A 26226-nucleotide genomic window follows, 5' to 3' on the forward strand; every position below is an offset into this window, starting at 1 on the left:
TCACATAATAAAATGCAATTTTCATGTGTTTCTCAGCTGCGCTACTTCAACTTTATCACCACCTCTCGTTTTAAGACAATGAAAGAAATAAAAGGTTAATGAAACGTATCCTGTACTTAGTCTGTAATTCTGCTGCCACCTCATCACATAACTTGTCCAAAATTAATCATTTGCGATGATAGTTGTTTCACTGGTCTCATAAACAACACTGTGTAAAATCAGTTTTTGGACTGACGCTAATACCCGCAGCAACGGCCAAATGCTGCCAGCATTGTCCAAATGCAGCCAGAGTCACTCTAACGCTCTGGTCGCGACTCTATGAAACACATTTTTGATTTGCTCAGCACTGCTTCGTGCCACTCTGCCTGTAGCATCCCTGTAATTATACACTCTGCTCGCTGTGTTGTGCTGCTCTGGTTGTGCCCTGCCACTTCACTATAACTGCAGCCCCAGAGACTAGTCAGGAAGAACAGTGTGCAATGAAGTGGAATAAGGAAGAACTAAGAAACGCAGAGGAACATTTGAAGTTCTCCAAGGCTACAGGTACTGTAATAAGGAATAGCTTAGTAGACAGTTCAGTGGAAAAGGAATGGACATCTCTACAAAGGGCAATCACAGAAATTGGAGAGAACAACGTAGATACAAGGAATGTAACTGCAAAGAAACTGTGGGTAACGGAAGAAATACTTCGGCTGATCAATGACAGAAGCACAAAAATGTTCAGGGAAATTCAGGAATATCGAGGTACAAGTCATTTAAGAATGCAATAAACAGGAAATGCAAGGAAGCTAAGGTGAAATGGCTATGGGAAAATTGTGAAGAAATCTATAAAGAAATGACTGTCAGAAGGACTGTCTCAGTAAACAGAAAATTCAAAACAACCTTCGGTGAGTTAAAAATCAAGGGTGGTAACATTAAGACTGCACTGTTAATTCCACAGTTAAATGCAAAGGAGAGTGTGATTAGGTGGAAAGGTGTATAGAATGTATGAGACAGACAATATACCATCAGACTTTCAGAAAAGCACCATCCGCCCAATTCCCAAAATTGCAAGAGCCAACAAGTGTGAGTGTTATGTCAATCAGCTTAACACTTCACGTATCCAAGCTGCTCACAAGAATAATATACAGACGAATGGAAAAGAAAATTGAGGATGTGTTAGACGATGACCAGTATGGCTTTGGGAAAGATAAAGGCACCAGAGAGAGAGATCTGATGCTGAATTGATAATAGAAGCAAGACAAGAAAATTCAAGATATGTTCATGGGATTTGTCAACCTGGAGAAAGCATTTGACAATGTAAAATGGTGCAAGGTGTTTGAAATCCTGAGAAAAGCTGGGGTAAGCTATACGGAGAGATGGGTAATACGCACAAGAACCAAGAGGGAACAATAACAGAAAGACCAAGAACGATGTGTTCGCAATAAGGGTGTAAGACAGGTATATAGTCTTTCACCCTACTGTTCGATCTATACATCAAAGAAGCAATAACGGAATGAGGAGAAAGATTCAAGTGCTGAATTACAATTCAGTGCAAAAGGACTTGAATGGTAAGATTAACTGATGACATTGCTATCTTCAATTAAATTGAAGACAGATTGAAGGATCTGCTGAATGGAATGAACAGTCTAATGAGTACAGAATATGGACTGATAGTAAATCAAAGAAAGAGTAAAGTAATGAGAAGTAGCAGAAACGAGAACAGTAAGAAACTTAACATCAGAATTGGGGATCACAAAGTAGGCAATGTCATGGAATTCTGCTACCTAGGTAGCAAAATAATTCATGACAGATTCATACCTGCCAACTTTCAAAAACAAATCCAGAAGATCCCAAATCACAAAAATTTACCATGTGCATGCATTGCAAGGTGTTCAAACATAGCAAGAAAAGACTACACAAAAAGAGATTACAAATGATGTTAACAAATATAATGTAGTCTACATTTTATGATCACTATTTTCGAATTCTGAAGTTAGGTACTTAAACAAGTTACTTGCTGATGAGTGTTCATTTGTCATCACTTAACAAACAGTTCACACACTTCATAAGAATGAGCTTTTTTGTGCTTGATCTTGCAAGCCACAATATGAGCAACACTGTCAAAACTACTGAGCTGAACATTTATTTACACTTATTTACAAAATTTTCTCCGGCGCACAGAACGCTGGCTATATTCCGTTAAGCTACGCAGGAGACATGAAGATGAGTAGCTTCCTTCCTTTTCTTCAGAAATTCTGAAGGAAAACTATTCATGTAACATGGACCACTGCTACTTGTTTTCAAAACAGAAATGGATCCCAGACTTCCATTCGACATGGAGGAACTAAACTGACTGCAATTCTTCTTCACCAAGCTGAATGCACACTCACAGTCAGCATTACTATGCGGTGAAATCAAACCAGAAAGCATTAGCCTGGATAAGCTATCGTACTTAGGAACACCACCAGCTCCACGAATGCTCAAGTGAGCCCATCTGGTATCATTTGTCAAGTTCTTGCTCTCCACAAAAGAGTCATCAACCTGCAAGGCCACAAATTGGTTCTGAAGCACATTCATTGTGTCCTCAGCTGACTCACGTTCCTTCCTCAGCAGCAATGATGGAAACCTTTCTACAAGAAATTCTACACAAGAAAACTTCACATCCTCAATTTTGGAAACTTCTGCAACCTTTGCATGCTTCAGTACTTCATCGCTGAGGGGAAACTTATTTATGATATAATCACATGCAGAGCACAAGTAAGCCCTGACGTACAAAAAGAATGTTGATTTGTCTATCATTAAGTTTATTCACCAAATTCATTGACTGAACACCCATAACTAGAGCATCATTGTCTCTCTGATTCTCAACAAAATGGTACTGAACTTTCTGTAACAGGGAACTCTTTATAACTTTAGGTTTAACAAACCTGGAAAGAAGCTGCCGTAATAGATTCGTCATTAGTCCTAACAGTTTATGACTTTGAGGGGAAGCACTCTGAAGTGCAGACTTGAGATTCTCAAGTACAAGAATGACAGCACACAAGAAAGCACAGTATGCCTTGTTTAAGCCTGAAGAGAGAAACAAACAGTTTTTCTTCACAGGTTTGAATAATGTTGTTGTTCTTCAGCACAGGAGTGTCAGATTTTCTGGCAGATGCAAATCTCTTGGGGGACAACCAATTCTGATGACTCTATAGCCTTCCTCTTTCCATGGTCTTTAGAACAACCAAGCTCAGCTTTTGGGATTGTAAACAATGTTAAGCTACTTGTTGCACACTGAGCACTAACACGCACCTCATCTTTAAAGAACCCAACTGATGGATCCCACTGCTCCAACAGTCTCTGCAGATACTTTCCTAAAGACAGCCATCTTGTGTACCCATGTTTTAATATCTTCTTAGTTTCCTTGTCATGAAGCTCTTGAATTCACCCAGAAAACTGGACGCCTACCACTAAATCCAGAAATCTTCAGTGATAACTGGAAAACTTGCCAGGTATGCAAATGGAGCAAGGATGACATAAAGAGCACGCCAGCACTGCTAAAATGGGCATTACTGACCAACAGAAGGCTACTAGTATCAAACATAGGATTATATGGTAGTGAAACATGGACTGTAGGAAAACCGTAACAGAATCTCAGCACTTCCGATGTGGTACTACAGAACAATGTTGAAAATTAGGTTGACTGATATGGTAAGGACCGAGGAAGTTCTCTGCAGAATCGGCGAGGGAAGGACTATATGCAAATCACTGACAAGAAGAAGGGATGGGATGATATGACATCGGTTAAGACATCAGGGAATAACTGCCATGGTACTAGAGGGAGCAGTAGAGGGTAAAAACTGTTGACTAAAAATGGGGTGGGGTGGTTCAGGTCTGCAAAAGATATGATTCCTGCAGTACAAGCATGCTGATTTCTTCTCCAACAGACTTCAGAACACAACTGGAAGTAGTCCATTGGCATAAATAGGTGTCATTTTATAGTGGAAACATTTGCTGCCCAGCAGTACTGCTAGGGCACGGAGGGTATACTACACAGCAGTGGCTTTCCAACATTGCCAGAGTGGGCGTGAACGGGCATCCTATCATCACCTACCCCTCAAGATGCAGCCATCCACCGAGGAGATGGATATTGTTGCAACAGTTCTGGCTGTCCCCCGAGCACTACATTTTCTGTGTGCTTGTGGTGTGACTCCATACCCGAGACATTTACTGCATGCAGGGCACTGGCATCAGCAATCCTTGGCAGGCACCATAGCCAGCTAGTTGTGCGCTAGCTGTCACCTTGTCAGCCATGCTGCCTCTGCAAGTGGCGAGAGGGGTGTGGTCACTGCCCAATATCAGCAGACACAAATGCCTGAGTAAAATAAAGTGTTTATTTTGACAGCTATGTTTGCCATAACCCTCTGCCGCCCATCATTCTGAACTGAAACCACCCCGTCACCCCTGTGGTCATCTTCAGAACTCTGTCATTTGTAATCCAGTGGTTGAAATAAAAGAATGAACAATGATGACATATAAACCCACATTAACTTAACTGAAAAAAACTTGCCATAAACCACATAATGCTAGATGTATTCAGATAAAAGGATAAAACCCCAAGTCAACACACATTCACAGATAAGTGAATGTTGAGTGACTTGATATTTGTGAAATATTTCATGTTGACTTCAATGGCTTCATAAGTTACCAAACAAGTAGAAACCTATGATGTGGTGGACCTAATTAACTTCATAATGCGACCACTGCCACTACTTTCGCAAAATGTGTTAATATCTTTGGGCAATATCAAACAACCATGGAGATGGCCAATTTCATTGTTTCTAGCGGTTTCCAATGTTGGTATTAGCATTGGTCACCCAGGTTATCTCACTGACCATCTCTGATTTGGATAAAACTCTGCTTAGCAGTTCTTCTATGGAAATAAATAACAATACCTAATTTTCACAAATTTCATTTCATGACACTTCTAAATTTTGAACTTTGTTGTTTTTAACATTGTGATGGCACAAAACAACATTTGTTAACAATCTGAAAATAAATTACTTTTTTTAATCATACAAACAATGTCAAACTGGAAGCTGTATGCTCTGCAATAGGAGGATCGTAGAAAAAACTTTTAGCTTGAAGTAAAACAACTCTTCCTCTTTCCTTTGTGAAACAAATAGTTCACCATTACTTTGAATCTCAAAGGGAAGGGATAATCCTTATTTTCTATGAAAAATAATTCTCAAAGACGGTAAAATATTTGGTAAGGTTGGTAAAATAAAACCAATAAGGTTCTGTCCTTTATTTTTTGTTTTTGTACTAATTCTTTCTTGAGAAAGTAAAATAAGACAATATAATTTCAATGATGATTTCCTTTTGATCTAACTGAAATTTTAGTGATTACACTTATAAAAGAAATTGGCTCTTCCAAAAGTGTCTTAAAAAATTCTAGCTAAACCAGACCGCCACAGAGTAGACATAATTTGCAACAGTAATACTATTTTCTGAAAACTGTAAAGTTCTAATTGATGATTTAGGACATTTAACAATCACAGCTAATGAGGAATGGGATCCCTGAAAATATCCTCTTATATGGGCTAACGGAATGACATCTAATGATGTGAAGTATGAGTAAACTGTACAGGAACATGTTGTGTTGTATTTGGTTCACTTATTATCACTAATCACTATCAAGCTACATGTCTTGATGGGCTATGGACTTGCCGATTGTTGATAATTTACACCTAGATACATGAAACAATAAATAAATTTTGTTTCAGGCTCTCCCTGACACTGAATTGTCTCACAAAAAACATAAAATATTTTCAAATTTTTGAACACCGAGATGACAAGAGCACAGTATTTTTAAAGAAAATGTTTCTGAGCAAAAACAAATCCGAAAACAGGGATGAAACAAACCTGAAGTAACTGTTTCAGTAAACATTTTTACCAAAGTGATGAACAATCTAGAGAGATACCAGGTATAAAAGATGTTGGAAGCACATGGAAAAAGCAATGAGAAAGAAAATGGTTTATTTTAGATTCTGTATGAAATTTATTAACATTTTAAAACCATGTATCTAGAAATTAAAGTAGTACAGAGAGTTAATTTCACCCTAAGTGGAAAAACTTGTTCCACATTCTTACAATGCCAAGTCTCAAGCAAAATATTATAAGACACTCAATTTGATGCAAACATTGCCATAGTATCAATGGACTTAGTGACAATTACTCTTATTACTAACCAGGATGAAGCCCAGTGATATCTATGGAAACACTACACTGTAAATCATATTGAAATTAACATAAAAAATACTGTAGAAGGAAGATTAGTTAAACAATTTGTGTTATATCTGATGACATGAAACATCTTCATATAGTTCATAAGATGCAAGAAACTGTGTCTTAATTTAAAGAAGAAACACAATGAAATGCTAAAACGTTCACTAATTTAGTGATGGCTGTGCAGGCTAGTAAAATAGTGATGGCTGTGCAGGCTAGTAAAAAGGTAAATTTAATCTTATAAACTTATGTCCTCATCATGACGATTTTAATATCAGTGCCGAGCGGTAATTTTTCGCAACTAGCCACAGAAGAAAACAAATGTGATGGCATAGGGAGGACATCTAAAAAAGGTTAGCATAAAAGGAAATTTTACAAAAGCCCCTAGGAAACCAATCATTATCTGCATCAGATTTGTATCAGTTTTGTACCATTATCACCAAAAGTTAAGTTTTATTTTATTTCTGAAGAGTTTGTACATCACACACATTCTGACCCCGCATTACTTAAAAATACCTAGTGGAACCTGAAGTTCCCGGAACTTTGAGCCATTAGATAGTTTACAGAACTTGGAAGCAAGTCAGATCAGTAAAGATACCGACCAAACACTGTAACATAATTTAAGGAAGAACTGGCATCTTTTCAGAAAGGATAATATGTGTTTCCTTCAAGATATATATCTTGTAAATACTCCAATCTGTGGTAATCTGAATTAATTATTGAACTAAACACAAAACAACATGTTATTGTACAATTTATGCATCCCTCAGGACCTATACCATCATTTCATTGGCCCAAATGAAAGGATATTTTACCAGTTCACGTTCCTCATGTGCTACCTGTTATTAAAAATTCCACCACATCAACTAAAAGCACCAATTTTCAGGTGTGTAAATTCTTTATTCAGAAAAAATGTTACTTTACAAATTACATCTACTATATGTAGTGCTGGAATAAAAAGAAGAAAAAACCTAGGCTAAATAGATGTTTTTAAATACTATTGGTTTGGCCTGTTTCTTTTATAACTTTAAACATAAATTTCAGCTGGTCAAAACTGTATTATTCACGACCCTTGAAATTTCAGTCGTTTATTACACATCCAAGAATTATTATTTGTTACAAAAACAAAAGAAATAAAGGAACAAAAACTCCATTAATTTTATTTTTCCTTGTGATAACCCATGTTTGAGAGGGTTTTTTTGGGGGGTGGGGGTGGAGGGGTAGGGGGGGGGGGCGCAGGTGTTCTATCTTTCCCTCTATGGGATATACCGGGTGATCAAAAAGTCAGTATAAATTTGAAAACTGAATAAATCACGGAATAATGTAGATAGAGAAGTACAAATTGACACATGTGCTTGGAATGACATGGTATTAGAACCAAAAAAATACAAAAGATCATAAAATGTCCAACAGATGGCGCTTCATCTGATCAGAATAGCGATAATTAGGATAACAAAGTAAGACAAAGCAAAGATGATGTTCTTTACAGGAAATGCTCAATATGTCCACTCAATATGTCCACTATCATTCCTCAACAATAGCTGTAGTCGAGGAATAATGTTGTGAACAGCACTGTAAAGCATGTCCGGAGTTATGGTGAGGCATTGGCGTCGGATGCTGTCTTTCAGCATCCCTAGAAATGTCGGTCGATCACAATACACTTGCGACTTCAGGTAACCCCAAAGCCAATAATTGCACGGACTGAGGTCTGGGGACCTGGGAGGCCAAGCATGACAAAAGTGGCGGCTGAGCACACGATCACCAAACGACACGTGCAAGAGATCTTTCACGCGTCTAACAATATGCGGTGGTTCTAATAAAACCCCATGTCATTCCAACCATGTGTGTAAATTTTTACCCCTCTATCTACATTATTCCGTGGTTTATTAAGATTACAAATTTATACTGGCTTTTTGATCACCCGGTACAACGCAATAGCGAACGATGTTTTTTGTAGAAGAAAATATAAGTATATATTCAAAATATAAGTACACATTTTCTTCTCTATTTATGATTTAAGTAAAAAGATATGACATTTTTTCTACAATCCTTATACTACTGAGCACACCTGGCAAAAAGAGGTTGTGAGCCACCCCCCCCACCCTCCCCCCCCACCCTCCAATGAGCACTATTCCACTCCCCAATCCTGCTCACACTGTGTCATCACAGCCTTGCTGCATCCTTCGTTTGGTTAGCAGCAATCAAGAGGAGCAACAACTCTCCTACTACGGGCAGCGTATCTTCAACTATTTCCTCAACACATAGGATGTTGCACCTTCGCTTGCTTGCCAACTCTGAAGCACATTTGTCTTGATAGGCCTCTTGCACCTTGTGTTCCGTTCAGATTTACTCTGTTTCATATCGTGTTATTACTCAGTTGTCATTTGGTTATTACTGTGTCTATTATTCTGGTTTTGATTCGGGTTATTATTGTGGACTCACGCTATTCTCAAAAATGTCAAAGAGAATTAATACTGTAAACTATGCTTTCTATGAGGAGTAGGATAGTAAGTTTTTTTTTTCTCTCCTTTTTCTCTCCCCCGCCCTCCCCCCCCCCCCCCCTTTTTCACAATTCTCATGAAAAACTCAAGACAAACGCTGTGCTTTAGTTGTTAAGTTTAAAAACGAAGAAGAAGAAGAAGAAGAAGGGCAATACAAGAGTTGCCTGAACCATAATGTCTTAAATGAAAGGGGTTAACTGCATCAAATGAGGTGTACTTAATATTACCAAAAGGTCAGCGACAGTACTTGTGAGAGAAAGTGCAATATAAACATCAAAAGCATTGGTTACAACAATAATATAAAACTGCTGTTATGTAATGTAATACTACAAAAAGTTGAATTCTTGATCAACGTAGTGTAAACAATTTAATTGTTAACTGTTGGTATTGTTCTGTGTGTGTAGACGAGGGGGTACTTATCATATCAAACCGATATAAGTCGACTAAAAACTTAATAATGGGCTACTTACCGGTACATAAGGACTCACTCACTTTAGTTCCATTGTTCAGAACAATAGGTTTGGATATTTTTAATGCAGCTGAGAAGTGTGTTGATCAAACAGTTTTTAATGCCAAGCAATTGGTACCAATAGTACACTAGCTATGGTTGGTAGCAAAAATGGCTTCATTAGTCAACTAAGAAAAAAGTGAATGAATTGTTTAACTTTTCCTTGCATTATTAATCACAAAGCACTATGTGGAACAAGTGTCAGGATGCTGTCCGCAATGAAAGATGTTATGAACATTATGAATATCATACAGGCAGAAATATATCAGTATCTAATCAAGAATTTAAACAATTTCTGGAAGACGCTGAATAACTAACTTCATTATCAGAATAAACACTGTACCTAGTATGTTTATGGATATTGATGGATTCCTGTGTAAGCTAACTGTACAATGAAAATTTGTGTCATTTGCAAAGTTGCTGTCAATTGAAAGAAAAATAACACGGAAGGAAAATTTTCAACATTTCCTTTCATTATTAATGGAAGTCTCCAATGAGCTTCCTAGTTGTTTTAAAGATTTTAAATTTATAAGAGCCAGATATCATTTTCTTAAATAAGCCAATGAAAATTGGTCTTGGAAGAGATCTTCAACAAGCGTCAGCTCTCAAACTGATACATTAATGCTATCCAGAATAGAAAGATATCCAGTAATTTTTGAATTCATGCTATGAGATAGTTACAAAAAACTCGCAGACTTTGCTCTTAAAGTTAAAATCTCTTTTCAGATCAACACGCATTTGTGAAAGTACATTTTCTTCAATTAATTACAAGGTTGGTTTGAAACATTTTTGGAATCACCAAGAGAGGTCAGCGCTAGCACAAAGATTTGTTCATGTGATCTTCATTGGAGTGTTGCCTGTAAACACATGCCACGTCAGTGTTCTTGGAAGAGAGCTGTGGTGGTGACAAGGCTCTGTTGTTCTCGCATAGTGATTTGCGAAGATGGAAAACAAAATCGAGATTCGAGCAGTCATTAAGTACTTTGTAAAGAAAGGTATGAAAGCAAAGAACTGTCATGCCAATTTCTGGAATACACTTAAATTTGGTCGGGAGAGCTTAGATGATCTGTGCAGTGGTCGACCAAGGTGTGTCACTACTCCAGAAATCACAGCAAATGTGCACAGAATGGTCATGGAGGATCGCCAACTGAAGGTGTGTGAAATTCCTCACACTTGCCAGATGTCATCTGAAAGGGTGTATCAATTTTTAACTGCAGAAGTGCCATCACCATGGCAAAATTACACTAAGGTATGAATTGTGGCCACACCTGCCTTATTCACCTGATAATTCACTTCAAACGAAGAGTTGATAGTCGCAGTTGACAACTATTTTGCAGCCTTAAGGAACTCTTTTTTCAAGATGGAATCAGGGCACTGGAACATGGTTGGACCAGGTGCATTAACTTACAAGGAGGCTACAAATAAAGAAGTTTCTGTGATTTAAGTACTTTTTTTCTACTCCATTCTGAGAACTTTTCAAACCACCCTCATATAAGTTATCTGCTCAGCATGATGATGTGACCACTGAGTCATTGAAAAGGACATTCCATAGTATTATACTGACAATGAAAAATTTTATTACATGCCCGTACAGTCCGCAACAGTAATAATAATTCTCTCACTATGTGAGAATCACAGCAAGTGTGTGAGTATAGGATGTGGGAATGGGGACATGTTGAGGTATGAATAGGTCCAGGAGGCATACATGGACAGCTAAAGCGATTAAGGAGACTGCCCATGATAAGCGGGAAATTGAATTCTGAGCCCCAATCCGGCTCAAATTTCCAATTGATTTGTTAAGACATCTCTTCAAATCAATTTAGTTCTACAATGGTTATTATTCAACACTGTTCCAGTTACTGTTTGTTTCTCAAACCTGCCTTTTCTCTACATTGTCACACAATGGTAACAAACTTTCCTTGGATGATGCAAACAAATTACACCAACCTGAAATCTGTGAAGGAATTACTTTTAGAATCCAAGTGATTTAACCATTACCGTGAAACAGTTACTTACTTGCCATGCAGATTGGCTTCTTCCATAAGCTTGCGAAACTCATCCTTGCGTTCCTTCATTTTGTTGCGCTTTTCGCGGCGTTCTTCTTCTGCTCGTTCCTTCACATATTTTTCAAACACTTGTTTTCTTTCTTTTGATGTCAACAATAGGTAGCGTGGGTCAAAAACTATCTTGTGTAGTTCCTTTTCCCACGTGCTGAAGGCAGAAACCTATTCATAAACAGAACAGAACATTTATCAATTTTTTTAAATATTAAATATACTGCTATTGCACACAATGTTAAAATGCATTATTTTATCCATAACATTACAATGCATTTTGTTATTTTCAAGAAACAGAGGTATCAAGTTTCACAAAATTTGTCTAACCATACCTGCAATTTAGTACTGCTGAAGGCCTGACTACATCATTAGAAATAATGCATGACAGAAAATCAATAAATAAAACATAATATTAAAAATTTGTAGGTTTTTATATTGGTGAGAATTTTAACTGGAAGTTACACAAAAACAGATCATCTTCGATGTCTAGACTCTGGAACTTTTGCATTAGTTATATCAAATTTAGTAGATGAAAATATCAGAAAGTTGACTTATTTTCCTTCTTTCATTTATTCAGTAATGTTCTATGGAATCATATTCTAGAGTAACTCATCATTGACGAAATAAGTGTTTGTTGCATTGAAGTGTGTAGTAATGATAATAATAGTTTCAAGTATGTGAGTCAAGTCTGTAGGTACCAGAGGTTGCCCACATCTGCTCTAAGCAACTGGACATTCTGCTAACGGCCTCACAGCATATTCACTATTCTATGAAGTTTGTCAATAATTAACCAGTCTGGAAACAGCAACATTCACAAATATAATGCTAAAAGAAGAAATGATTTCCACTATCCATAACTTGATCTCAGTATGGCACAGAGGTACAGGAATATAAGAGAGAATGAAATTAACTTAAATTATAAAGCACTGTATATATAATAGTAATAACAATCAAAAAGTATATTATGAAATCATGTATACCAGGGACGGGCAGGAATCCTGCACGTGTGCGGTGCACTTGCACGCGTGCAGTGAACAGGTGTTCTGCGTGCACACAGGGGCAGGCTGGGCACCTGCTTATCTCCCCTCCCCACCACACCGTCTGTCCGCTCCTTTCTGTGTAATGCGTTTTGTTTCCTAGCTTGCTTTATTCAATGAAGGAATAAGGTTAGTGGGAGTGCTTGAAAGAAATCATGGTTTGAAAGAGTACCTATTACTTACGATACGTTTTATTTAATTATCACAGGTGGAGTTTACAATATGTTTAATATCTGGAACAAAATTTCTACATACAGACAAACGCAAACAGTTACGTAAATTTTCATCACTGATGTTTGCTCTTAACAGAGACTTATTAATTTAGCAAATGATTTTCCATCTCTTGCTATATTAAGCACAATCTTATAGCTTGCACGTACCGCTGGGCTATCATTGTTGTCGTCCTGAAAAATTGAAAACAGTGCTCCATAAAATGTTAAATCAGTTAGATGAGAGACATGGCGAAAGAAAGTCACAGATCTCTCGTGACAACAGCATCTAGTATTGTCAGATCGCTCTTCTTAAGCTCAGTCAATTTCCCCATCCGCTCAGAAACCAACAATAAATTGTACTCGCCTTGTGGAATTTATTATAACAGCCTTCAATACTAAACTTCCGCTGACCAGCGAGAATACTGCCACATATTAAACATTTCGAATTTTCAAGTTTTTGCACAAAGAAAATATGATTCTCCCATTACTTTTTAAACGACAGCAAATCTCCACTTCTCCGTTTCCTTGTTTCACTCTGCATTTTCCGGTTCTTGAAAGACAACGTTCACTACGTAGTGGTCGCTTCGCATCAACGTCTGCAGCTTAGCCCGGCACTACACTGCCGCAACCTGCCGGCTGTCGCCACTGCCCCAGTCGAAGATTGCACGCGAGCAGCAACGTGCAGCACTGTGCGCTCATGAGCCGCGTGCAACGTTTGCCCGCCCCTGATGTATACAGTCAGCATGATGCCACATTTTTGCAGAGAAGAAGTACTACAACTGCAAAGTTGAACACTTCACAATATGACAAGAGTGCACAAGTATGACCCATGGAACATGCAACTAATTAACTAATAAAGCTAGCACTATCTTGAAAGGTATTCTTGTTTAGAAAGAAATAAAGATCTGTATCAGTGCAATGTTACCGCACGTGAGAAGTTTACAATAAAGCCACTGGTGGAATAAAAAATAACAGGAAGGAGAAAGGTAACAACTTACTGTAGAAGTAAGGTGTTGAGAGTCACCAATGTGTGCATAAACAAGTTTCAGGATTTTGCAAAATTTCAGGCGAGTCCTCCTCCAGAGCTAATAGAAAACACAAATGAACAACTGCACAGCTACACTGTCAACTGGGACAGTGTAATCATGCACATGCATGCAATTCTATTAGCTCTGAACAAGTATTCATCCGAAAACTGATGATGATCTCAGTCTGGTTGAAGTCCCTATTGACAGCTCATTCAATGTTTACCATAAATATACATGACTAGCCTGTGGGAATAGCTCTCACTGGGATACACCAACTAGTTCAAATGAAAATCGGTCTAAATCTCATGGTCTCATTACTACTCATACTAGGGCCGTTGGTGTATATACTGATATTTTTTCCAAAAATTATCGATATATATGGGCGACAGCTTTTCACCCCAATATGTTGTTGTTGTGGTCTTCAGTCCTGAGACTGGTTTGATGCAGCTCTCCATGCTAATCTGTCCTGTGCAAGCTCCTTCATCTCCCAGTACCTACTGCAACCTACATCCTTCTGAATCTGCTTAGTGTATTCATCTCTTGGTCTCCCTCTACGATTTTTACCCTCCACGCTGCCCTCCAATACTAAATTTGTGATCCCTTGATGCCTCAGGACATGTCCTACCAACCGGTCCCTTCTTCTAGTCAAGTTGGGCCACAAACTTCTCTTCTCCCCAATCCTATTTAATACCTCCTCATTAGTTACGTGATCTACCCATCTAATTTTCAACATTCGTCTGTAACTCCACATTTCGAAAGCTTCTATTCTCTTCTTGCCCAAACCATTTATTGTCCATGTTTCACTTCCATACAATGCTACACTCCACACACATACTTTCAGAAACGACTTCCTGGCACTTAAATCTATACTCGATGTTAACAAATTTCTCTTCTTCAGAAACGCTTTCCTTGCCATTGCCAGTCTACATTTTATATCCTCTCTACATCGACCATCATCAGTTATTTTGCTCCCCAAATAGCAAAACTCCTTTACTACTTTAAGTGTCTCATTTCCTAATCTAATACCCTCAACATCACCCGACTTAATTCGACTACATTCCATTATCCTCGTTTTGCTTTTGTTGATGTTCATCTTATATCCTCCCTTCAAGACACCATCCATTCCGTTCAACTGCTCTTCCAAGTCCTTTGCTGTCTCTGACAGAATTACAATGTCATCGGCGAACCTCAAAGTTTTTATTTCTTCTCCATGAATTTTAATACCTACTCCAAATTTTTCTTTTGTTTCCTTTATTGCTTGCTCAATATACAGATTGAATAACATCGGGGAGAGGCTACAACACTGTCTCACTCCCTTCCCAACCACTGCTTCCCTTTCATGTCCCTCGACTCTTATAAGTGCCATCTGGTTTCTGTACAAATTGTAAATAGCCTTTCGCTCCCTGTATTTTACCCCTGCCACCTTTAGAATTTGAAAGAGAGTATTCCAGACAACATTGTCAAAAGCTTTCTCAAAGTTTACAAATGCTAGAAACATAGGCTTGCCTTTCCTTAATCTTTCTTCTAAGATAAGTCGTAAGGTCAGTATTGCCTTACACGTTCCAATATTTTTACGGAGTCCATACTGATCTTCCCCGAGGTCGGCTTCTACCAGTTTTTCCATTCGTCTGTAAATAATTCGCTTTAGTATTTTGCAGCTGACTTACTAGACTGATAGTTCGGTAATTTTCACATCTTTCAACACCTGCTATCTTTGGGATTTGAATTATTATATTCTTCATGAAGTCTGAGGGTATTTCGCCTGTCTCATACATCTTGCTCATCAGATGGTAGAGTTTTGTCAGGACTGGCTCTCCCAAGGCCGTCAATAGTTCTAATGGAATGTTGTCTACTCCCGTGGCCTTGTTTCAACTTAGGTCTTTCAGTGCTCTGTCAAACTCTTCATGCAGTATCGTATCTCCCATTTTATCTTCATCTACATCCTCTTCCATTTCCATAATATTGTCCTCAAGTACATCGCCCTTGTATAGAACCTCTATATACTCCTTCCACCTTTCTGCTTTCCCTTCTTTGCTTAGAACTGGGTTTCCATCTGAGCTCTTGATATTCATACAAGTGGCGCTCTTTTCTCCGAAGGTCTCTTTAATTTTCCTGTAGGCAGTATCTATCTCAACCCTAGTGAGATAAGCCTCTACATCCTTACATTTGTCCTCTAGCCATGCCTGCTTAGCCATTTTGCACTTCCTGTCAATCTCATTTTTGAGACGTTTGTATTCCTTTTTGCATGCTTCATTTACTGCATTTTTATATTTTCTCCTTTCATCAATTAAATTCAATATTTCTTCTGTTACCCAAGGATTTCTACTAGCCCTCGTCTTTTTACCTACTTAATCCTCTGCTGCATCACTACTTCATCCCTCAAAGCTACCCATTCGTCTTCTACTATATTTCTTTCCCCCATTCCTGTGAATTGTTCCGTTATGGTCTCCCTGAAACTCTGTACAACCTCTGGTTCTTTCAGTTTATCCAGGTCCCATCTCCTTCAATTCCCACCTTTTTGCATTTTCTTCAGTTTTAATCTACAGTTCATAACCAATAGATTGTGGTCAGAGTCCATATCTACCCCTGGAAATGTCCTACAATTTAAAACCTGGTTCCTAAATCTCTGTCTTACCATTATATAATCTATCTGATACCTTTTAGTATCTCCAGGATTCTTCCATGTGTACAACCTTCTTTTATGATTCTTGAACCAAGTGTTAGCTATGATTAAGTTATGCTCTGTGCAAAATTCTACCAGACGGCTTCCTCTTTCATTTCTTTCCCCCAATCCATATTCACCTACTATGTTTCCTTCTCTCCCTTTTCCTACTGTCGAATTCCAGTCACCCATGACTATTAAATTTTCGTCTCCATTCACTACCTGAATAATTTCTTTTATCTCATTATACATTTCTTCAATTTCTATCAATACCAAAACAACAATATCGAGTGCTGATATTTTTATTTTGTATTATACTTTTTTCACAATTTTCACAAAATATTTGAAGTTGTTCTTTTGAAATTGTATTAGGACATCATTTTACTTTCACCATGTGAAGGAGTCTTACTACTTTTTGAGCTTTCATCACATCTGATATTTCTCTCTGTGTGAACCAAGTATATGTGGAACAAAAGAAGAACTTCGAAGGCATGGTGGGCACGCGGCAGGGGTGTGTGTGTGTGTGTGTGTGTGTGTGTGTGTGTGTGTGTGTGTGTGTGTGTCAAATAAGATTTCCAATGTGAGGAAACAGCACACCAGTTGCATTAAAAAATAATTTTTAATGCACCTAGTGTGCTATTTCTTGCCATTGACATTCTTCAAAAACTGTTTCTGAAAATTATGAACAAATACCTAAATGACAAGATTGGTCATTGGGATGGGTGGAGATGTGTGAAGGTAAATGCTGACTTAATTGGCGCTTCCAACAGAAACTGGAACGTTTAGCTTAGGTCGCAGGCGTTTGCAGAAAGGGGGGGGAGGGGGGGGGATAAAGGGAAGTCAATATGAAATGATGTGGACAAGTCCAATATGTGACAAAACCAAATGATGGATCCAACAGATACTTTTTATTGTGCCACTTACAAGCAGTTACCATTGTTGGGAAACTGGTTATTGCCAAGCTTGAGTGGGCATTGTTTTCCTTTCAATTCTTGCTGCAAGGGGGAATAGACAGGCTGTTTAATTTACGGAACATCTAATAATTAATCAGTACTTAAATATACAGCTCTAAAACCAACAGTATATTTACAATGTGTACCCGATATTTTTACAGGAAGGTACGTCAATATTTTTGCTGATATACCAAGTGACCATAATGATACTTTTTAAACATTGATATATCGTATTCTTGATATTTTTAAAAATATGAAAAGTTCTAACACATGTATGTGAAAAATAAACATTTAAAGTGACCCAACTTGATGATAAATTGCTTAATATGGTAAATGAATGACAGATGAGCTGAATCTTCTACAAGAGTCTTTGTCACATGAATGACTGTAAATGATTTCTCATGCCAAGAAAACATGAAAAACACAATAATTTTTACTGTCTCATTTTTTCAACCTCAGACTCTTTTGCAGCTTCTTCTTCTTCTTCTTCTTCTTCTTCTTCTTCTGCATCCTTTATCTTTTTCATAATAAATTTCATTCACTCTATTTCTTGAGACCCACTGTTGAATATAGAAACTTTTCAACAAAAATACAAACAAAGATGACTAATCAAAAGATGGCGCAGCATTTTTGTTTTTGAAAAATTATAAGGGAGTCCTACATCCCACTGGACCTTAAGTGGGCTGTTTTTTGCAAAGTAGTTAAACTGAAAATGTTCGTGATGAAATCATCTGCTAAAGTTGCTAGTTATTTATTGACTGAAGTCTTTGCATGACCAGGTTTCACAGACTCAGCCTTATCCTCAGGTGAATTTGAAAATTTAAATAAAACAATATTTCTAAACTAAAAACAAGCCAACAGTATTAGAACAAATGTTAATTGATGTCACTTAAATGCACCCCAATGAATATACCTATAAATACTAGGACTATGTCTCTATGTCAAAGCTAACTTCCAAGACAGCACATCTTCCATGTATGGCGCATCAGACTGAATACTCAACTGGGGCTGCTAAGTGCTATACCACATACTGCACTCCCCTGACTTAAGCTCTCGTGTGTTCAACTCTATTTCTAAACTGAAAGAAACACTTCACGGCATTTGCTTCAGAACTGCTACAAATTCGTCGGGCAATAGACCACGCCGCTCAAATTGTCAACAGAACTGGCACGGCTAGAGTATCTTTCGACTTCCACATCACTGGCATCGGTTTATACACAATGCTGGTGACTACTCTGAAGGTCACTCAAACTTTGAAACACGTATCTATTTTGTATGAGCTGTAAATAAATAGTTGCCATTATTAAAGTTCCAACCCTTATACAAGTTTACTTTCAGAAACCAAACCAGAAGAAGAGCCAGCATGCCGAATAATTATCTGAGAATATATTCCTATGAAAACTTTAAAACCGCCAGTACCATCACTCATTTTCCAGCAGATCTTCCTGGAATGATTGTAACTGACCCATATTTCATCAAGGTAATAGACTGTTGAACTACCCCCTTCTCTTATATTGTGAATCTTTATATGGGATGTAGTTCATGCTGCACCTATGTCACTTCTTTGAACTAAAGACACTCTTCTTTGCCTATCAGGAACCAACACCCTTTAAAATTCTTTACATTGACAAAGCACTTACCATTGCAGCTAATTTTCTCCAGCATAACTGTAATATGTTTGTGTTGGGCATTCATCATTTACATGGAGCACTTTAAAACATCATTACTTTTGTGTTAGAGGTTCCTTGCGTTTCTGATGCTTTCCAGGCGACAAGAAACCAACTTTTCCTACTGTTCCTACAGCTCTGACACCTTTGTTTATGATTCTCTTTACAGTTCTCTAGCCGACACCGCATGCTTCTAGAGTGTGTTCTGTATCTTCAAATGCCGACAGTAGGAGACCTGCTTTCAAATTCACGTTTGAAAAAGCTATAAACGCGGTAAATAATCCTCCTTGCCTGCTTGTGAAGCACTTTACATTTATTGCTGTCAGCTGGCCTTATTTTTAATCACACTTAAACATTTACGGGTACACATTCACACCTATTCAGGGAGAGGTGGGGAGGGGGGGGCGGGGGGGGGGCAATAAGACTGACTGTTGAATGAATAATTCGGTTATCGCAAAGTACGGCAACAGTGCAGCATGTAGGAGCGAGATTCTCGCTGTCTAGCTGTAACTGTTGGTGGCCGCTCGGAAAGAGAATGAATTTTATTGGCTGCCAGTGGCTAGTGGAGGGAGATGCGCAGAACAGCTGAAAACTGGGCCACCTTCCAATGTGATGCGGACAATAGCTTGTTTATAGTTCAGAGATGAACAGCATATTACTGACTCAGAGCAAACACCAAGGGGGGAAAAAAAACAAAAATCTGACCAATAGATGATGCTATAAGTGTCAGAATGTGCACAATATCAGACACACAGCACACAGTTGTTCCTCAGTTTCCATCCCAAGGCACCCAACAGGACTGCCTCCATGATGGATTGTGCATTGCCGGTAAAGCTCTTTTACAAGAAGACTGTGGTCCTGTGGGTTGGTGGAAATGGAAAGAGAGCAGGAGAGGATAGGGTCAGAGGGAAGGGGTAGGAAATGGACAAAGAGAGGGGGAAAGTGAAAATAGACAGACAGAGGTGGGAGGAAGAGGTGGACAGAGGGGGGGAAGGAGGTGGTGTTGAACACATGTGTACAACACATACACAGGCAGAGCTGTGGGGAAGAAGACTATCTTAATAATAATAATAATAATAATAATAATAATAATAATAGTTTCAGAGGCTTAGAAATAACAGCGAACTAGTTGCAAAATACAGGTTTCTTAAACCTTGACTATGGTTTTGACTGTTTTAAAACCGTCTTCTTCATAAAATATTGAACCAATTAACAAGATCACAAGACTGCGTGTGGAAAAAAGAAATAACACTACATAAGCAAAATTACAGGAAATGTTCACAAAAAATTTTTAGTGAAGTGTAATCACGTAAAATTACATTATCTCTATCCAATGAGGGAGTCACTGACTGTCTAGTAGGTGTCCTCCACTTAATCACCATTTAAAATACATTATACAATGATCGGCCAGAAAATTGTGACCACCCACCCAATAGCTGGAATGTCCACCTTTCGCACAGATAACTTCGACGCATCACAGCATGAAAGCAATGAGGCCTTGGTAGGTCGCTGGTACCACATTTGCACACAAAGGTCACTTAATTCCTGTAAATTTGGGGGTGGGGGATGATAAGCTCAGACACCACATTCAATTGCATCTCAGATAGGTTCAATCACGTTCAGATCTAGAGTTTGGAGGGGGGGGGGGGGGGGGGAGGCAGATCAACTGGAACTTGCTACTGTGTTCCTCTACCCACTCCATCACACTCCTAGCCTTACGACATGATGTATTATCTTGCTGCAAAATGCCACTGAATTTGGAAAACATTATCATCATGAAGAGGTGTACATGGTCTGTAACCAGTGTACAATAAACCTTGCCCATCATGGTACTTCGCAGAAGCTGCACTGGAACCATGGATGCCCATGTGAATGTTCCCCAGAGTATAATGCAGCCGCCACCAGCTTGTCTCTATCCCGCAGTACAAGAGTGAAGCAGCAGTTCCCTCGGAAGACGACGGATTCATACCCTCCCATCAGCACGATGAAAAAGGTATCAGTATTCACCAGACCATACAATGCTCGGCCACTGTGCTAACATCCAGGGCTGACAGTCACATGCCCATTTCAGTCGCAGTTGCCAATATCGTGGCGTTAACATTGGCACATGCATGGGCTGTTGTTTGCAGATACCCACTGTTAGGAGTTTTCTGTGCACTCTTGTGTTCAGACACACTTGTACTCTGCCCAGCATTAAACTCTGATGTTAGTTCTGACACAGTTTACTGCCTGTCCTCTTTTACCAGTCTGCCCGGCCTACAATGTCCTATATCTGTACTGGAAAGTGGGGATGGCTGCCCAACCCTACATCTGGTTGTGGTTTCACCACACGTTGAAGACACTCCCCGTAGCACTCCTCGAACACCTGACAAGTTGTGCAGTTTCCAAAATTCTTGTGCTGAGCCTCTGAGCCATCACAATCTGCTCTCGATCAAATTCATCAGTGTATACAAGTAGTAGCCGTCTACTGTAGGACTTAATCTTAAAACTTGTTAAAACATCACATATTTGAAGCTGGATACAACAACATACAGTATGCCACTGATGTTTCAAACTTACTTTAAATACAAAATGTGGCATCGGATCCATAGAGCGTAAATACGTCCTGTTCAGAGCTAGTGACTTGCTGTCTAGCTGAAGAGTAGAGGCACTAGCCTTAAGTCACCTCTGGAGGGTGGCACTCCTGCGCTTCCTATACGCATATAGCTGCAATTAGCAGCCCGTGTGACTTCACTAATACATATTATTAACAGAATTAACACATTAACTAAATATTTGAAAAGAAGGACAGTAGAGGGGGTTAAAAAGTGTGTCATTAAGGTAATATGGCTTATGAAGAACCCATATGCTCAGGTAGACAGATCATATTCTTAAACGTGTGAACTGCACGAGAAGCAATTGTGCATACACAACCACAACAAGCAAGAGTATCAAAGGAAACATGCTTCAAGAAACACTGTCACTGTATAACAGGCTCAATGCTAGTCTTATTCAGTTGTCTTCCATCATGCTGCACTACTGTAACAGGATACACTGTGGAAGATAAATATTACAAGACAAATGCAAATTTGGAAGAGATAAGGGGGAGGGAAGTAGGGAGGTGGAACATTACTTGTAAATCATCATGCTAAAGGGAGTGGTTGTACTGACAAAGCTTTGTAGAGCTATCAAGCTGATATACAAAGAACATCCATTGGGAAAGAAAGGTAGTAATGTACAGAATTCAACCTTTGCAAAAAATTTATTCATTGCTACTCATACTCCGAAGGACTTTGAGGATACCGTAATCTTACACAAAGAAGTAAAAGGGTGTAGATTAGGTTTATGGGAAGAGCCTGAAAATTTCAAATACATAGAGAAAAAGATAGCTACATTTTAAATGATCCGCCTCAACTTGCAATTAGCGATTTCTTGGAATGCTTTAAGCCTGAACTTCTGGCTGAACAGCCAAGTATACCGCTCAGTGCTGGTCTCTGTGTAGTGCTTGTTTTCCTCAAAATTCTATGTTCGTAATAATACGTCTCTTGTTATTTTAAGTGTACTTTGTCATCCACTGGTAATTGCTGTTCAATATTTTAGTAATGAACTGTCTTAGACTCATCCCCCCCTTTCATTATTTTCGACATTTTCTTATTCTGCCTACAACATCGTGATTTCTACACACACACACACACACACACACACACACACACACACACACACACTGCTTAGTGAACATTTGTTTATTTTACTGGTTATTTTATACCATCCGCCCACCCCCCACTTGTAGTATATCTGTTCATATAGCATGCCATATCAGTATGACTACTTCCCTTAGCATGATGCTTTACAAGTGATGACCTACCCCCCTCCCCCCCCCCTACTTTCCTCCTCCTTCTCTTCTATTCCCAATTTGCATTTGTCTTTTAATATTGTTTGCTATTACAGTAGTTCAGCATGACAGAGGTCAACAGAACACATCTAATATTGGGCCTCATATGTGTACTTGAACCAGTCTTTGATACTCATGGTTTGTTACAGTTGCGTATTATGTGCAAGTGCTTCTCGTGAAATTTGCACATTTGTTAAAGAGTCTGCTCTGTTCACCTGAGCCTGCAGGCTCTTTACAAGCCGTATGACTTTCATGACACTTTTAACCCCCTCTTCTCTCCCTCTTTTCAACTATTTCGTTGATATGCTAAATCTGTTAATGTGAAATCACAAAGCCTGCTCATTGCAACAACAAGCATATATGACGCACAGAAGTGCCACCTACCAGAGGTGACTTATGGCTCGTGCTTCTACTCTTCAGCCAATTGGCACATGTCACTAGCTCTGCACTAGACATACTTATGATTTATGGATCTGATGCTATGTTTTATATTTAAATGTCAGTTTAACAAGGGTATTTCAAGTGGCAAGCTATATTTTGTTGTATAAAGTGCCAAATATGTGAAATTTTAAAAAGTTCTAAGACAAAGTACTACAGTAGAGGGCTAATATTTTTATATAATATATTTTAAATAATGCTTAAGTGGATGACATGTACTAGACAGAGTCAATGAATCCCACATTCAATATAGATAATATTACTTTATGTGAGCATGCTTCACTAATTTGTTTTTAATAAACATTTCCTGTAATTTTTCTTATGCAATTTTACCACACTTGTTCCACACACAATGTTGTAATCCTGTTAATAGGTACAACATCTTCTCAGGAAGATGGTTGTAAAACCTCTAAACGATGGCCAAGATTTAATAAACCTGAAATTTTCAACTGGTTGGCTGTTATTTCTAATCCATTGGAGTCCTTGTATGCTTGCTGAAGTGCTATCTTCAAAATCTTGAAAAACAGTAGTAATAATAATAATAATAATAATAATAATAATAATAGTGCCTGAGAGGCTGCTATTACCAGCATGTAAAATGTGCCTCGTTTCAGAATGAAGATGCTTTCATTATATTCATGAACTTTTGTAAATTGCCAACATACCTTTTATGTTTCAACTGGTAGTGATGTGAAACATGCAGAATCTTGTCAGAATTGACACCTCAAGATATAGGTATACCTCAGTTAGCCAAAATGTCTTATCATTAATACCACCACCACCACCACCACCACCACCACAATTTCTACTGATATGTTTTTCCTTGCTAGTTAACTTTTACACAAACATTTCTATTTTGCACTTAGCACTTTTCATATTTGAATGTTTTGTATATAATTCTTGTACGTAACTTTAAGGGCTTTAAAATTGTACCAAGGAAAGTAGCAAAATGATTAATAACTGGAATATCATTTAGGAGCAGCAAGTAACAATTCCTAATCCACATTTAAGTTTATCATAGTTTCCCTAAATTGTGTTGGTCAGTTCCTTTGAGGAAGACACAGTGCATATCCTCAATCATCACAACTCAACCCTACCTTAAGCACCATACACTAGGACCTTATAAACAATAAAATGTATAACCCCGATCTTCCTTCTTTCTTGAAAATCACTAATGATTATTTGTTCCTGAAGTCTGAATCAAATTATAAAAGATCGACACTAACCATCCATTTCTTTTTCATGCATTTTATTTTGAAACTACGATTTTTTTCCTTTTTCCCAGGTGATTATAATTTTCTCTAATATTTCCTTGGTTCTGTCTTTCTCTTGAATTCCTTGCAAGTCTCCTCGACTGGCTTTTAGGCAATACATTGTTACTGAAATATCAAAACAAGCAATTGAAATTTTTGGTAAAATTTGTGGCAGTACACATTCGGGTTAAATACACTTATTATAGAACAAAATCTGAATTTCCATATAACACTACAGGGAAATATCTCGAGGCAGTAGCTATGAGCATGATCAGAGACCCCTGTGAGGGAGGTGGTTTCAGAAATAGTAATTATTATTATTTCTTTCCTTTCTCAGACCTTAGGTCTGGTTCGAAATGTAAGTGACGCGGACCTTGATCAAGCGTGACTTCCTTTTAACTGTACGGTATATGTTACATTGCGTTTAGGAACTTTCGGGTAATTGAACATGTATCAATAATTACGGATTTCTGTAGTTGTATATATATGTTTGGATGTAGCTGTATTGCGTTGATGTACTGGTGGATATTGTGTCGTATGACTCCTGTAGTTGATAGTATAATTGGTATAATGTCAACTTTATCCTGATGCCACATGTCTTTGACTTCCTCAGCCAGTTGGATGTATTTTTCAATTTTTTCTCCTGTTTTCTTTTGTATATTTGTTGTATTGGGTATGGATATTTTGATTAGTTGTGTTAATTTCTTCTTTTTATTGGTGAGTATGATGTCAGGTTTGTTATGTGGTGTTGTTTTATCTGGTATAATGGTTCTGTTCCAGTATAATTTGTATTCATCATTCTCCTGTACATTTTGTGGTGCATACTTTTATTTAGGAACGTGTTATTTTATAAGTTTATGTTGTAAGGCAAGCTGTTGATGAATTATTTTTGCAACATTGTCATGTCTTCTGGGGTATTCTGTATTTGCTAGTATTGTACATCCGCTTGTGATGTGATCTACTGTTTCTATTTGTTGTTTACAAAGTCTGCATTTATCTGTTGTGGTATTGGGATCTTTAATAATATGCTTGCTGTAATACCTGGTGTTTATTGTTTGATCCTGTATTGCAATCATGAATCCTTCCATCTCACTGTATATATTGCCTTTTCTTAGCCATGAGTTGGATGCGTCTTGATCGATGTGTGGCTGTGTTAGATGATATGGGTGCTTGCCATGTAGTGTTTTCTTTTTCCAATTTACTTTCTTCGTATCTGTTGATGTTATGTGATCTAAAGGGTTGTAGAGGTGGTTATGAAATTGCAGTGGTGTAGCAGATGTATTTATATGAGTGATTGCTTTGTGTATTTTGCTGATTTCTGCTCGTTCTATAAAGAATTTTCTTAAATTGTCTACCTGTCCATAATGTAGGTTTTTTATGTCGATAAATCCCCTTCCTCCTTCCTTTCTGCTTAATGTGAATCTTTCTGTTGCTGAATGTATGTGATGTATTCTATATTTGTGGCATTGTGATCGTGTAAGTGTATTGAGTGCTTCTAGGTCTGTGTTACTCCATTTCACTACTCTAAATGAATAGGTCAATATTGGTATAGCATAGGTATTTATAGCTTTTGTCTTGTTTCTTGCTGTCAATTCTGTTTTCAGTATTTTTGTTAGTCTTTGTCTATATTTTTCTTTTAGTTCTTCTTTAATATTTGCATTATCTATTCCTATTTTTTCTCTGTATCCCAGATATTTATAGGCATCTGATTTTTCCATCGCTTCTATGCAGTCACTGTGGTTATCCAATATGTAATCTTCTTGTTTAGTGTGTTTTCCCTTGACTAT

At 38.0% G+C, this 26226-nt stretch overlaps 1 protein-coding gene across 1 annotated transcript in view; it reads right to left on the reverse strand.

Annotated features, from left to right (window-relative positions):
• LOC126201124 (transcription elongation regulator 1) overlaps positions 1 to 26226 on the reverse strand; it is a 266120-nt gene that overhangs the window by 92408 nt on the left and 147486 nt on the right. The window contains exon 12 of the mRNA XM_049936763.1: positions 11278 to 11486. Within this exon, the coding sequence (XP_049792720.1) occupies positions 11278 to 11486 (209 nt within the window). The remainder of the gene's footprint in view (positions 1 to 11277; positions 11487 to 26226) is intronic.

The sequence above is a fragment of the Schistocerca nitens genome, chromosome 1 (assembly GCF_023898315.1).
Source record: "Schistocerca nitens isolate TAMUIC-IGC-003100 chromosome 1, iqSchNite1.1, whole genome shotgun sequence".
Taxonomy (NCBI): domain Eukaryota; kingdom Metazoa; phylum Arthropoda; class Insecta; order Orthoptera; family Acrididae; genus Schistocerca; species Schistocerca nitens.